We start from the raw sequence: 15,732 nt of genomic DNA, 5'->3' as shown, positions 1-15,732 counted from the left end.
CCACATGAGGGGCGTGGCATGGGTGTGGTTACACAGACACAAGCAGAAAATAAATAAATGTTATTTTTTTAATTCTGTAGACTATAACTTGTACTCATTGCATGGCATGAGGTTGAGCTTCATGTTCGACTTGACAGAATTTGAAAATGCCTAGAAAGCAAAGCCCTGAGTGGGTCTGTGAGAATGTTTAGTCAGAGTTAATGGAGGTAGGATGATAGCCTGAATGTGGGTCGTACCAGCAGATGGGCTGAGATCCCAGAGTAAACAAAAAGAAGATGAATAAAGTATATTTTATCTTCCTGTGGATGCAACAGGATCAGCTGCCTCTCAGCCCTGCTGCCAGCTGGGACCACTCTCAGCTCAGCCTTCACCACCGTGGTGGACCCTCAGACAGTGAGCCAAAATGAGCCCACCCATTCTGCAGCTGCTTCTGCCAAGTCTGCCATCAGAAAAAAGAGGAATATGACTAACACATACAGGATATATAGTCTAATTTATGTATTCATAGTAAATGCATGAATAAAAATTAATCCACAATGTATTTAACGACTCATGAGCATCATTTAGGGTATTTGGTCAGCCAATATGATACCAGCATCCATCCCTCCATCCCCTAGTCATCATGGAATTTTATATTGTGTGATGGGTGAGATGTATTTGTCAGTTTGGGGACTCAACTTAATCAGCTATTTATAAAGAAATACATTTGTGGGGAGATTGTTTAAATTTTTATGCAGTTAAATGAATAAAGCAGGTTTGTCATTTAAGTAATCACCTCTGATTGTCATTAAGTAGGCTGGCCCATACAAATATCATAACTTTTTAAGTAGCAGACTAATAAGCTGTACGTGTTCGTTCTGGTCCTACTGCTAACTTTTAACTCTCTTAGAATGCACAACAAGTAATTGAAGAAAGCCAGTAGCAAGTTTAAAAGCTAAAATTATAATACAGACTTGATGAGGTTAAATGTAAATTATCTCAGGACTGTGGGCTGATGGACCTTTACGTTTCCTAGTTAAATGTGGAGAAGAATCCAAGCTTTGGCAATATGTAGAAGCTAACATGACCGGAAGCTTTTCTTACTAACGGATAACACAATGGTGGGTTTTCCAAACAGAAACCACATTTGCGTACACATTACACTGCTTCGTTCAGCTGAGGTTCTTTGAGGTTTTGGGTTATTCGAGACAAGATCTCCACTATGTTAGACCAGACTGACCTTGAACTCACAATATTCCTGCCTCGGCCTTACAAATCCTGAGATTACAGATGTGTGCCTCTAAAGGTCCTTTGGCTTCAACTCAACTGAAGGGATTCTGGCTTCTGTAGACATATACATATATGTATAATATATAATTGTGTATATTAAATACATGAATTTGGAATAGGATAGGATAAGAGAACTCCTTGGAAAGATGGTGTCTGTAAGCAAGGGCTCATCTGAAGTGCCTTTTGGACTTTGGGACCTAATAGTGACAAGCCAGAAGTCTTGGATCTATGCACTCTTTGGCCCGTTCAACTATTTCGATAGAATAAGTGAGCCTCATCTCAGTCAGTAAACAACACTTCACTGATATGACCGCTCCCACCACTGGAGGGAAACAGACCTTGGCGGTAGCCCCATGGGCCCACGATTCTGAAGAGGACAGTGTCATTTCTAAATGGAAGACAAGAGCAACGGATGAAAGAATAGTTGGACTGGTACTTAGTTCTTTCTGAGAACTGTCAAGAAAGTGAGAAAAAAGAACACGCATGAATTAAGAGAAAGAATTTACTGAGAAGCAGAGCAAATACTCTAGAGGAAGTAAGCCATGTTAGCTAAAATAAACAAATGATTAACCTTGATAACAGACTTTTAAGAGCTTTGCGATGACCTCAGTCATCTTTTGCCTCTGTTAGCAGATAAGAAACACAAGGCTAACTTGAGGTTAGGACCTCACTTCTCAGATTTTAACATCCATATAAATCTGATCTGCAGATCCTGGTTCGGTTTCGGCAGGCTTGGCAAAGGGCCCAGGATTCCCAATGTCTACAAACTAAAGGTGGTTGCTTACGATGCTGGTTGACAGAGGACATACTAAATAGCAAAGTACCAATGGGCTGTGTGCCACATACCCACCCACACCCACCATCCTGCCGGTCTGTGAACCTTCACTTACATTAAACCATTTTCATTACAATTACACCAATAATCAAGATTTTTAGTTAGAAGAAGCCACTAGAAACACTTTTAGAAACACTTGTTGGGCAAGGAGACTGAAAACACTACAGTACAGTGGGCATTTCATTTATCTGAAGGATGTTCTGTTTTTGAGTATAGACACTTCATAGACAAAGGTTTTATCTTCTGATTTGAAAGCCAGCTGAAGGCCAATGTTTCTTTCTCAAACTGCTGCTACATTCAGATTTCTAAAAAACTGACTTTCCCCCAGGCCTCCGAAGTGGGCAGTGTTTGTCATCAGAGTTGGGAGAGAGAGCAGAGACTGAAGGAAAGGTCATCCAGAGACTGTCCCACCTAAGGATTCAACCCATCTGCAGACACCAAACCCAAACACTATTGCTGATGTCAAGAAGTGCTTGCTGACAGGAGCCTGTTACAGCTGTCCCCTGAGAGGCTCAGCTAGAGCCGGACCAATACCAATGTGGATGTACATAGCTAAACATTGGTCTGAGGATTGCCTTATCTAGCATCACTAGGAGGGGAGCCCCTTGTTTCTGTGGAGGCTTGATGCTCCAGAATAGGGGAATGTTACGGCAATGAGGTGGCAGTTGGGTGGGTGGGTAGGGGAACTCCCTCATAGAAGTAGGGGAAGGATGGATGGGATAGGGGTTTGCAGGAGGGAAAACTGGGAAGGGGATAACATTTGAAATGTAAATAAATAAATATAGATAAATAAACAAAGAAAAGGAAAAAAGGGGGAAAAAGGGCAAAACTCTGAGACTCATTGATTCTGCACCTTCCAGAGGGAGCTCTGACTTTATCGTCACCTCCAGCAATGACTAGCCAGGCCCCATGAGCAGTGCAACCCCATCTCTATGGGTGTCATGACATCATTTTCAGTCCTGGTTGCTCCAAATGGTGGTGGGACTTTGCAAATGGCTTTTTCTTTCCCCAGAGAAGTCGCCTCCAGATCGAAACCCAAGTCTCCATGCTTGCACAGCAGGCATTTTACAATGTAGCCTTCTCTCCAGGCACCTGGAGATTGCTCTTATACTCTCCTAGAGAATAAACTGAAGGATGAAGCGGGTCCTCTTCCTCAGCACATCTTGTCTCCATGTTGAGGACTCAAAGATAAGACAAGCCACAGAGCTACAACAAATCAAGTGTCCAGCAAACCAGTCTGGCTCTTCAATTAGTACGATTACTTTCAGAGACAGACTGTTCAAAAACATTCAGACTTAATTCAACATTTACAAAAGAAACAAACGAAAAACCAAAACACCTAAATGCCTTTCAATCAATGAAATACTCTAAGTATCTCCTGAGATTTCTGAAGAGAGCAGCTAAGAGATTTCTAAAGACAGTGCCCCCAGACAGATAATGCAGTTCACCAAAATACACTCTCCAGAGAGTGTCCCATTCTGAAGACAAAGGGAGTTCAAGGATTATCCAAGCATATCCTGGGCTATGCTTAAGGCTGTTTTGTGAAGGGAAAACAATGTGCAAAATAAGTTTACTTATTGATTCTCAGTGAATAATAACAACTGCCACTTTCCAAAAGGTAGGCACTGTAAATGTCATAAGATCAAGGTTCCTTTGATGAAATTGCAGGAGGATTCATTGATTAAGTGAGCCTCCAACCCTTCTGTAATTATCTATCATGCAAGGTAAAAATGTGAAAACGCAGCAGAGTGGAAGCTTTTCTTCCTAGCGAATTTTGAGGCCAGGTGCAGGCCTGCAGACCTGAGAGTCTCTGTTATCTTCAGACCTCGTTTCCTATCTCCTGTGGATAACCAGGGCTCCAGACCCTGGCCATCAGAGCAGTTCACCTCACACGTGCACACTTAACAACACTTCAGGGTCTGCATTCCTTCTCCAAGTACAACATCCTCTGAAGTAAATGACTAGCTCTGCCCAAGGACTCTGTGACTTCAGGCCTAGAGCCCCACAATGGTATTTTCTCCCAACTCACACATCGGCCCTATCTTTAGTGGATGGGAAACCACTCTACAAGCCACAGAGGCACCAGGCCGCCAGGAAGTAAACTGCTGCTGACCCAAAAGACAGGCAGACAGCTACAGAAAAGATATCATTCTTTTGCTTAGGTAAAAGTGAAGGTCCCACTTCAAGGGAGGTGGTGACAGAACCCAGAAAAGATCTGAAAACATACAGGCAACAAACCAAGCTTTTCCACTTCTCTTTTGGAATCAACAGTGTCTTCCAGTGATGGAAACATTGAAATCAAATGAAAATGATCTTAGGAAACATCTTGAATAATTACTTCCTCAGATTTTTGCCTGGTGGGCATAATACCAGGGCTTGGGTTTTCTCATCCTTGGTCTTCATAAATTGTTTTTAATAAGTTATTCTCTCCTTTCCCCCCAAGACAGGGCTTCTCGGTGTAGCCCTGGCTGTCCTGTAACTTGCTTTATAGTTCAGGCTGGCCTTGAACTCACAGAGATCCTCCCCTCCTCTGCCTTCTAAGTGCTGGGATTAAAAGCATGGGCCATCATGCTCAGATCGCTAGAGATTTTTATTCCAAAGAAGATAGCAAAGGGAAGAGTGTTCTACTGTTAAGGACCACAAATAATAGCAGAGATGAGTTGAGTACCTTGCTTTGTTGGGATGTGTCAGCTTAGTCCTTGTCTTGGTCCTTGCTTCTACATGAAAGCTGCAATCTTAGCTTCATATTTGAGCTAGATATTACTTGGCATTGAGCTAAGACATGTAAGACAGTGGTTCTCTCCAGACAAAGAAGATGGTGGCCAGCCCACTAGGTTAGGGAAGTGGAAAGGCAAATGAATTTGTTCTTTACTCCAGGCCTACTTTTGAATTGTTTTGAATCTTAAGCCATGTAAACATATTGCCTATTCAAAAACATAACTTAAACTTTACAAAGAGACTTGTAGAGCTTTATGGGTCACTGAAGGAGCATGAAGACATTGTAGTGAAACTTTACAGGCACGAAAAGGAACATTAAAAGAAAATAATTTAGGCTTAAAGAGAAGTAACATACACAAAAGAAAATGTTATATTAAACTTCCTTTACTACTCCCACATTTACTCAGTGTACTATTCAGAAAACAACATGAGAAAATCTAATTTTTAACATTTATTTACTTATTATGTATTTTTATATAGGTATGCCTTTGTGAATTTCTATGCACCACACGTATACAAGTTTCTTCAGAAGGCAGTGGGGTCATCTGGAACTAGAGTTACAATTACTTGTGAATTCTCTGATGTGGCTGGGAACTGAACCTAGGAATCTCCGTATGAACAGTGAGTATTAATAACCACCATCTTGCTAAGATCCTTGTTTGCTTTTAAAAGTGCCACTAATGATGTGCAGAATAATTATATTTTTTAAAACAAAATTGTCTGTACCTGTCTAAGAAACACATGTTCCATTTAGTCTTAGGTCCTGGTTTGAATGTGGTGACAGCACAGTCTTGGTGAGAATGTGAGGTCTGAATTGAACCTCTTCCAGGACCTCTTGAATGAGATGCACAGAGGCAGTGATCAATGCAAAAGCAAGAGTAGTTTAATTCTGACATGTTGGGGTCAATTCACTTCTAGGGGAGACAACCCTGAGCAGACTCTAACAAAGAATTACATAGAATTCAAACCATTGGGGGCAAAATTTGCACAACGGTAACTAGGCAGGGTACTATGTGCATTTGGTGGATCAAAGCAACTTTCAGATCGGCTCAGTATATTGTTCAAGACTTTCCCAAGTGGGGGTTGGGAGGTGGGTGTTGATTGGAAACCACAGGTAGCTTTGTGTGACAGTTTGGCTTGCAGCTGTTCCAGGGAGCTTTATTTCCTCCTGGAAAGGAGGGATCCTTATGCTCAGAGGTTTGTGGTGGGAATTTCCCCACTGGCCCCAGATTGGCCCTAACTCTGGTTCTTTCAAGAAGAGCCAGCAAGGGAAACAGAGAAAGGTGAAGGAGACATAGCAGAACAAACAAGGAGAAGAGGGCTCTTCCCTACCCCTCTCAGCCTCATCAGTAAAGGTGTGGAGAAGTCACCAAATATGGTGACTGGAAACAGTCTGGCTGCTCTTGATAGGTTCCTTGAAGGACCTGGGAAGAAGAAAGGCTGGACGCTAGGGCATCTGAAGTCACTATGGTCCTCATGGCCGAGTGCTAAAACAGGCAACACAGTCTATTTTTTCATTTATGACAAATCACTGGAGATTGATCAGCAAAATACCCTTTAGGTATGTATATCAGCAGGATTTCAAAATCCTGACACTGAAACAGCTCATTTGTCTGAGATTGGAGAAGCAACTCCCTGAGACAGTGTTTGTGTTCTTCCTTGGAGAGAGAGAGAGAAAGACAAGCATGAGCTGGCAAGCCACCATCTTTATTTTCCTCAGCTTGCTCTTCTGCAGGCCTATACTGTCAGCTCTGTGAGAAGAGCAAATCAATAAAAACCATTTCTTCCTTATAGGAGGCCAATTTCAGACTGTTTCTTGGCTCTGGAGCAAGTTATCTGTCAGTCAGGGTCAGGAGGTTTCTGTCACAATTCCTCAAGAAATCTTTACACAGTCACACTGAGAATCAAGGAAAACTTTACAGATGGGACACAAAAGCACCAAGGTGGTGATGCTTTGCTCCAGGCAGATCTAAGTATGTGGCACATGAAGTACAGAAGAGGTCATGAACTGTGACCTAAAATGGGAGATGAAACAGACTTCAGAGCAGTGGCAAAGTTACCAACCAACAGCTCTACAGGAGGCCTTCAGTGTGGAAGGCGGGCACTTCAGCCAGGACACCATTTTGAAAGAAGTTCAAGTTTCCCTAAGAGCTGTGACAACAACACAGGGTAGGAATGCTATAGGGAGTGAATTTCCCTGATTATGAGCAAATTTTTGTAACAGGATCTCTTGGTTACATTTCTGTTGCTGTGAGAAAAATATCCTGACAAAAGAAACTTAATATAGAAAAGGTTTGTTTTAGCCCACAGTTTGAGCATATAGTCTATCATGGTGGGGAAATCAAGGCAGCAGGAGCTCGAAATGGGTGGTTATATTGCACCACAGATAAAGGAGCATACACATAAATGCTGCTGCTCGATTCTCTTGTTCACTGACACAATCCAAGATGCCATCCAGGAGAAGATGCCATCGTCCACAGTAGGCAGGTGTTCTCAATTCAACCATTAACGATAAACCCTACAGGTATCCCCCTGGATCATTCTAGATTCTGTCAGGTCAACACCACTAACATAGACATATACATCATATATGCATACACTACTAACATAACATATACAGCATGCATATAAATCCTTTCTGATCCAGGCAGAGTGGCTTCTGCTTCATTTCTTCTCTTCATGAACACATTTAATTTCAAACACACAACTACTTAACAATTAATTGTGTATATCTAGACACCATTGTTCTTTATGCCTAGAACTCCTTCCTGCCTGGCTTTAATGTCTCACATTAACTGACAATTTCACTTTTTCTTTGGGAGGTTAGATACAACCTTCTCTTGACCTAATCCTCTCCCACTTTTTAAATGCAGGTTTTATTCTTCATCAGGTATGGCCTGGCCAATTGACCAGAAAAATGTTGCCATCAGAAAGACAATTTATCGCTTCTCGGCCTTTTGGCTAAGATCAAGTGTAGAAAGACAATTTATTATATACAGGTCTTGAGAGGTGGGTCAGGTTGCAATACATGGACACAGAAGCAATAAGCCTGGAAGGAAAGATAAGAAAGAAAGAAAGGAAGAAAGGAAGGAAGGAAGGAAGGAAGGAAGGAAGGAAGGAAGGAAGAGGTTATTGCTTCCATGTAAAAGGACAGGCAAAGGAAAATAAACAGACATAGAATCAGTTTGAAGAGTTTACCTAGATTTTAGAACTTGGGAATTTGCTAGCTGACTCAATGGATAAAGTACTTAACATGCACCTATAAAGACTAGAATTTAGATCTGCAGAACTCATGTAAAAAGATGTGACAACACCCTATAATCCTAGAATTCTGTAGGCAGAGACAGGTAATCCTTGTTACAGGTTGGCTAGCTGGACTAATGAGTATTGGTAAAAACCTTTGTTCAGCAAGGGACCTGCATCAATAAAGTGAAGAATGATCAAGGAAGAGACTTCAGGACTTCATAAGCACATCCATACATACAGGTGCCACACATATGAGAATATACACACGCTCACTCATGCACTATAAAGAGTTTTAGCAGATGCTGAAATGTAGTCACTCTTCCTACTTGCCTTATATTTGTCTGCAGAGTGATTACACTAGGGAAATAGAGGTCCCTATTAAATGTTAAAGGAGGTGGAATGTTACAGAGTATATAGGAAAGACACAGCAAAGAAGGTAAATCTACCTTTTAGGAATTGGCTAACCTCAGGCGAGTCATATCTCTAAGGTTAGCAAAGGCCTGGATGTTGAATGTCAGAAAAACATGGCTGCTGCACTGTACTACAGTTGAACGTAGTTGGCTGCAGCTTTACATCACCAGGGATTTGCTCTGTGGAAGGAGTCACCACTCTATTTTATTTTGTTTCCCACATCTGTTTTTCAGGCTGTAATCTCACTGAGGACAGACTGTCTAACTCATTACTGAGAAATTATCTTGATAGGCTTCCAGGACTAACCTTAGGCTCCACTGTGTTGGATGAAGTTCCTCGCTGTAGGACTGAGCTTTCTGGGCCACACGATCCATGGGAAGGGGGATATGTCTTCTTTTCCACATTGCACAGCATCCCCTTGGGATCCACGTATTACCATGAACAGTCTTTTGCTTAACTTCTGAAAGCCAGATTTCAGGCAAAATACAAGGTTGAGCTGTTTTTAAAGTTCTTGATCTGTTTCTCAAAAGCTAAGGAAGAAGACAAGCTAACAAATGCTAGATCAAAAGGACTTTTATTTGTTTATTTTTCTCCCAAAGATAAGGCTGCAGAATTAAATGTCAAAGGACCTTGTGACATTTCTGGAAGCAGCTCTGCGTGTAGCTTTTAACTAATCAGTTTTAATCCAAGTTAGTAGGAGATTCAGAAAAGGCTTTGGGCTAGTCCACAGCTGGAAAGATGTTGCCATGAATTCTGCCACATGCACATGGATATATAAATAAGGGAGGAAGAATTAAGATTGTTTTTAGCCCAACACTTCTAATTAATAAAAAAAAATGAAACCACTTAATGAAAAATGTTCCCATATTGTGACTGACTCTATAATTTTTATGTTGGTGCCCAGAACCTATTATATAACACTTTAAGTAGGAAAGAATAGGTGTTATATTTTTAATTTTGTAGAAATAAGAAAAGGAAGAAAACTGTTTTCCCCTGTATCCTGACTCTAAACACTGGTGGCCTGTGTATTTCAGTAGCAGATTTTTCTTAGACGCAGCAACAACTTGATAGTTTAAGCCCTGACTCCATGATATATCACTCACTTATATAAATTAATGGAGTTTGCCCACCATCCATTTCAGTCAGAAAAGCATCACCCCAAGACTAGCCTTCTCAGCAACTTCAAGTGTTGCAGTAAAGTTTCTTCTCATTGGTAACATAAATTTCTTGTAATAAACTTGAAATCTCCCGATCTGGTCTCATGAGTATTGAATCATGTCAATCCCTTTGCCAAGCACATATATCATGAAGGGAGAAAAACGCCAGAGAATGAACCCTAAGACTTACAGAGAAACATCCATACAAGACGTTTCTACTTCTTTTCCATCCAGCAATCACCATCTTGCTGAGTCCATCTTGGCCATGTAAAAAAATGAGTTACGTAGTTCCCACCCCTGGAATAGAGCCAGCAGGGCAACCACAACTGTTAACAGTTGCTGAGCAAGGGTGTGTGTGTGTGTGTGTGTGTGTGTGTGTGTGTGTGTGTGTGTCTTCTTCAAGGGATGTTTTCTCTGCCAAGGTTAATAACTCCATGATGATCAGAGATAGCATGAGTCCGGGAGGCGAGGGTGTAGTTAATGTCTCAAAAAGGGTCTCACTGAGGCAGATTCCTCAGTTCAATATCAGTCTGGGACAGAGGGAGTTTAGGTCCAGGCCCAGGAATGGTAGGAATGATAATTTAAGGGTGGGATTCCATCCAGAAATCTTATTGTCTGCGTTTAACAAAGGCCAGAGTATCTCTGAATTATTCTGCAATGTTAAAAAAATAATAATGTGATTGCTGCCTCCTTCTAAGAATCAAGGGGGTGGAGTCAGGGGATGCTGATTCATGGAATAATCAAAGAGTAACTTGAGGTAAAGACCGAATTGATATGCAAATAAAAGACTAGGCTTTTGATCTACAAGAGATGAACTATCCAGAGAGTTTTTTAGAATAGCAAAAGAAAGCTGTCTCATGCAGAACACAGATCTCATGTAGAAATAGAGAAGAGAGAATCGAAGAAAAGAGAAGAGAAGAGAAGAGAAGAGAAGAGAAGAGAAGAGAAGAGAAGAGGAAGGGAGGGGAGGGGAGGGGAGGGGAGGGGAGGGGGGAGGGAGAGAGAGAGAGAGAGCAATCTAATCTGGAAAGTTGTTTCCAGCAGAACATAGGCACTCAGCTTATAACCTATAATTTGACTTCAACGTGTTTGTTTTGCTACTCTCATACATCCCTTCTCTCAGGAACCCCTCTCCAAGCCAAGGCTTGGCACCATCTGACTCTAGTCTTTGCTTTGATACATCATTTTCTATTAACGGACATGTGCTATAGAATTTGTTCCTGGTATGGGACACTGGGGAAAATGGTTGCACATTTAACCTGCAGGGCCTATTAACCGGAGGAAATTAGATTGCTGGGCATATACCCTTGAAGGAGATATTGGAACGCTGCCCCTTTCTCTCCTTACTTCTGGACCTCTGTAAAAAGAGCAGGTTCCCTTAACCATGCACTTCCTACCATGATGCACTGCCATGCCCTAACCTCAGAGTACCTTGGCCCCTTCTAAACATATCTTCATCCAAACCCTTCTAGTGCTTTCTAACTCAGATGGCTCTATAAACCGGAGAACTTTGTCAACCTTTAGACCAGTCATCTTCCCTTCTTGCTGCCTACCTCTTCTTCCTCTACCTTATCCTTGTCCTTGTCCTTCTCCTTTTCCTGTATCGTATTGAGGATGGAATACCGAGGATCTACTAAAATTGAGCTATCCTCCTAGCCTCAACATCCCTGCTTCTATTCTTATATCCTGTCTTCCTAAACCACTACATACAGAGTGGTTTTCATTGGTTTCATTGACATTTCGTTTTGCTTTGTGTTTATGCATAAATTTCATCTCTCCGAGGAGGCTGCATGTGCGTCAGGGATGATTTGAACCCATGTGTGGAACTCCAATAGGCACTAAACAAACACCAACACATCGGCTTTAGAACAGGTAAACAGAAGCTGGGGCCAGCCAGGGCAGCACACAGAGGTCGCTCTAGCACTTGGGTAACTGGGACAGGAGAATCATAAGTTCAAGAGCATTCTGGGCTACACAGTTAAAGTTAAATCAAAACCACACTGAGGTACAAAGTGTGACCCTGTCTTTAAAAGAAAAGAAGAAAAAACAACAAATAACACCATTTAATACATTTAATCAAGTAATACACACACCTGATATAGGGAAAAAATAGCCCCATTAGGATATATTAAAAGAATTTGTTTAAAGGCCTGCAATCAACTGCAATATTGATTTTTCTTGCTTCAACAGCAATAGATGAAGCATGTCAGAGAAAGAAATTCTTTCCCACCAAGTTGTCCCTATTTTCCACTTGGACCATGGTTTAGAGGGAAGATTTCAGCTCGAAAATCAAGCTACAAACACCGTATCAGTTGAAAGATAAAGTGTCTGACAAAAGAAAAAGAAAAAAAAAACACTACATTATTCAGGGCTAACTTTGGGACAATGGTCTGAGTCTTGATGACTGTACCAAGGAAAACACAGAACAAACAGCAAATTTACAAAGTTCAAAAATTCCAGATGCCTGTGGACAGCAGAGAACATGAAAAGTCAATCAAACACCTTGACTATCTGCCCATGGTGGAGTGGTTTTTGCAATAAAATGTTTACCAGTGTGTATTGGCTGGTTTTGTGTGTCAATTTGACATAAGCTGAAGTTATCACAGAGAAAGGAGCCTCAGTTGAGAAAATGCCTCCATGAGACCCATCTGTAAGGCATTTTCTCAAGTGATCAAGGGGGGATAGACCCAGCCCATTCTGGGTACTCCGTCCCTGGGCTGGTAATCTTGGGTTCTATAACAGACCAAGCTGAGCAAGCCAGGGGAGGCAAGCCAGTAAGTAACATCCCTCCATGGCCTTTGCATCAGCTCCTGCTTCCTGACCTGCTTAAGTTCCAGTCCTGACATTTCCTTTGGTGATGAACTGCAATGTGGTGAAAGAGCGTACCCCTAAACGGGGAGCCGCGTCTCTCGCTCCGATCGCGGGGTGGGGTGCCCCCAGAAATCACGAGTAGCCATTCTTGATGTAACAGCAAGAGGTAGCTTTTATTAACGAGATCCCGGGTCTTAGCGGGATCCCGGGTCGACACGTATCTCACACAGGAGACAGAGGAATCGACCCCGAGCTTCCAAACTCGGGGGTTTATATAGGGGAGGTTAGGGGCATTCACGCGGTTACACATGATTGGTCAATTCAAATGGTGCACAGTTACTTTCGGCTCGAAATTACATCAGCAAGGAGTACGTGCTCTCTAGCAGCTCGGCAGGCAGGTAGGGTGGCTCATCTCACTCAGGGGGGTGAAGGAAGGGGAGGGGGTGGCTACAGATGATCAATGTCCTTGGGGCTGATAGCTGGTTTGGCAAGTCCTATCTCTGGCTCTCCCTCAGGCACGTCCGGCCCTGCACATCCGGACTCTGACAATGAGCAACCTTTATGAAACTCTAGTTCTACAGTGGAAGTGTAAGCTGAATAAACCCTTTCCTCCCCAACTTGCTTCTTTTCTTTTTCTTTTTTTTCTTTCTTTCTTTCTTTTTTTTTTTTCTTTATTAACTTGAGTATTTCTTATTTACATTTCGATTGTTATTCCCTTTCCTGGTTTCTGGGCCAACATCCCCTAACCCCTCTCCCTCCCCTTCTATATGGGTGTTCCCCTCCCCATCCTCCCCCCATTACCTCCCTCCCCACAACAATCATGTTCACTGGGGGTTCAGTCTTAGTAGGACCAAGGGCTTCCCCTTCCACTGGTGCTCTTACTAGGCTATTCATTGCTACCTATGAGGTTGGAGCCCAGGGTCAGTCCATGTATATAGTCTTTGGGTAGTGGCTTAGTCCCTGGAAGCTCTGGTTGGTTGGCATTGCCCAACTTGCTTCTTGGTCATGATGTTTGTGCAGGAATAGAAACCTGACTAAGACACACTGTCATACCAAATGGTCCAGAAGGCCAAACACATGAAATTAATTAGTTTCAAGAACCAAGGTGTAGAGAGCCGTATTGGATTTGGGCCTGGCCGCCTTGTGACTGTATGGCCACAGTTAAGATTACTGCTATAAAGTCTTGAGATTGTTGGACAAAAGCCTTTCCCATGAATTTAAGGCACAGGAAGAAAATACCAAGTATCTCCTGAGTAAACACCCGGTGTCTCCACTGCATGACCCCTGCTGAGCCCGGCTGATGCATGTGGAACCGACACACCTAGGCCACACCTGGCCGGTGGTCAATTTACTCCTGCCTTTTGCTTTCTCAGCCTTTATCCTGGAGATTTAGGCTGGTCTTCTCGGATTTCTCCCTAATTTATTCAGGTCTCATAGTCGGTCTTTTGTTACCGAAGTCACAAGCCAGGTAGTCACGAGCCAGGGTTTCCCACTGTGCTTCCTAGATATTTTCTACCTGGAGAACTTGGGTATATAAGTGGTGAATAAAGCTACAGGAGACTCCTCCTCTCCTCCTCCTCTCTCTCTTCTCTCTCCTCTCTCTCTCTCTTTCTCTCTCTCTCTCTCTCTCTCTCTCTCTCTCTTCCTCTCCTGGCTTGACACGATAACCTGTGTGTGTGTGTGTGTGTGTGTGTGTGTGTGTGTGTGTGTGTGTGTGTGTGTTTCTTTAATCCCACAGGCTTTCGCCCGATTCTCGGTACCGTGTCGGTGCAGGCGCCGACACCAAGGTAGTATGGCTGATCAGACTGGAGCAACGCCACTGTAATCTGAGAAGATGTCAGCAGTAATGACACAGACCAATAACTCTGAGGAGCAAGCAACATTTAGAAGTAATCAATTTTCCATGAGCATGAGGGAAACACTCCCCATGCAGCCTGGTGTCACTCACCACAAGGCAAGGAGAACTCCCAAGTCTGGTATCAAATGGTAACTGGTGCATCAGAAATACAAAATCTACACTGTGTCCTGTCTGTAACTGTGGGTGTGTTGCCATGTCTCCTCCCAAGACAGGTCCTGGTAATTGGTTAGATACATCTGGTTGGTGATGGCCAAATTACAGATGCTAGTAAGTCTCTTCAGGGAATGGATCTCTAGAGCATGACCTGGACAGTTCTAGCATCTGCATCTGTTCCTACTTTAGAAGCCACATGAGTGCCATTAAATCTTACAGGGTAGCTTTCTCACAGAAACACTGAAACACTAAGGCAAAGTACCACTAGACTACTGAAAAGGGCACTGGGCAGGACTGAGAAATCTGGAGTTCTGCCTGTTGAAGAAACTTCTGTTTCCTTCCAGGATTCCCTATCTGAGTACATAAGGTCATTGATAATATATATAGTCAATGACTATTATATTAGTCCCACCCCTAGTAATTTCCTTAAACTCAGGCCAGGTTAAAGTATGAGAAATAAGAATGTCAGTATGCAAGTCTTCATCCCTGCTCTATTTGAAATAATGACAGCTGTTTCTAGCTCAAAAATAAACAAACAAATAAATAAAATTTTAAAAGGAAAACAAGAACGGGGATGGGATGAAGAAAGGGAGAAAGGAAAGGGAGGATGTTTCTACAATGCTGTTCTGCCAAGGGCGGAAGCATATGATGATATCCATTTTAGTGCTGTGAACCTTTTCTGTTTTAGGGATTCATTTTAATCAGCACCTTGCCCTATTACAGAGGGCAAAGTCCATTGAGCTGTTACCTGTTTATAGCAGAGAAGCAGAGCAGTCTCTTAGGGTAGCGGGACTGTGAGAACTTTGGGTCAGTTTCTCATTCTGCTATCCCACCTTCAAAGGCACTGTAAAGTCCATGAGGAACAAAAGCAGACTGTTAGGTCTCAAATGCAGGAGAAATCACCAACTGAGGTGACTACTAACAGAATAAATCCCTCACCTATTTCTTCTCCCAGGAGTTTGTTTCAAGGGCATGTCCCTAAAAGGTCAAAGCTCTCCAATGGCAAGAACCCATAGGGAAGAAAAACATGCAACTTGTATTTACATCTCTGACTCTTTCTTTGAGTGGCATAAAAAACAGCCAGAAGGGCTGAGCCATAGAGCCCAGCTGTTGCCATGCTTCCTTAATGAGCCATGTGCACCCGGCTACCTTGTCTCCTAGGGAAGATGACCAGAGTATTAACAACTTGCCTAGTTTCTGCCTCTTAGATCATAACCTTTCCTTTTTTGTGCTTACTGTGTTTAAGTGTGAGTGACCTAAAGGTGGACCTCCAG

The 15,732-nt window shown here is 42.6% G+C and overlaps 1 protein-coding gene across 16 annotated transcripts in view; it reads right to left on the bottom strand.

The window, feature by feature from the left end:
• The window catches only part of Trmt11 (tRNA methyltransferase 11), a 197,588-nt gene that overhangs the window by 120,206 nt on the left and 61,650 nt on the right, over window positions 1–15,732 (bottom strand). For 9 of the 16 annotated variants that reach the window (XR_015634093.1, XR_015634071.1, XM_087578833.1 and 6 more), the window contains one exon: window positions 8,786–8,939. The exons of the other annotated variants lie outside the window; for them this stretch is intronic. Coding sequence is in view for 7 of the 9 variants with exons in the window: in XM_087578833.1 (XP_087434959.1) it covers window positions 8,787–8,939 (153 nt within the window). In the remaining 2 variants the exon portion in view is untranslated. The remainder of the gene's footprint in view (window positions 1–8,785; window positions 8,940–15,732) is intronic. 16 annotated transcript variants of the gene reach the window in all.

This window comes from Rattus norvegicus, chromosome 1 (assembly GCF_021556685.1).
Source record: "Rattus norvegicus strain SHRSP/BbbUtx chromosome 1, alternate assembly SHRSP_T2T, whole genome shotgun sequence".
Classification (NCBI taxonomy): domain Eukaryota; kingdom Metazoa; phylum Chordata; class Mammalia; order Rodentia; family Muridae; genus Rattus; species Rattus norvegicus.
Note: the sequence above shows the minus strand (reverse complement) of the source record. Positions and strands in the feature narration are given on the sequence as shown.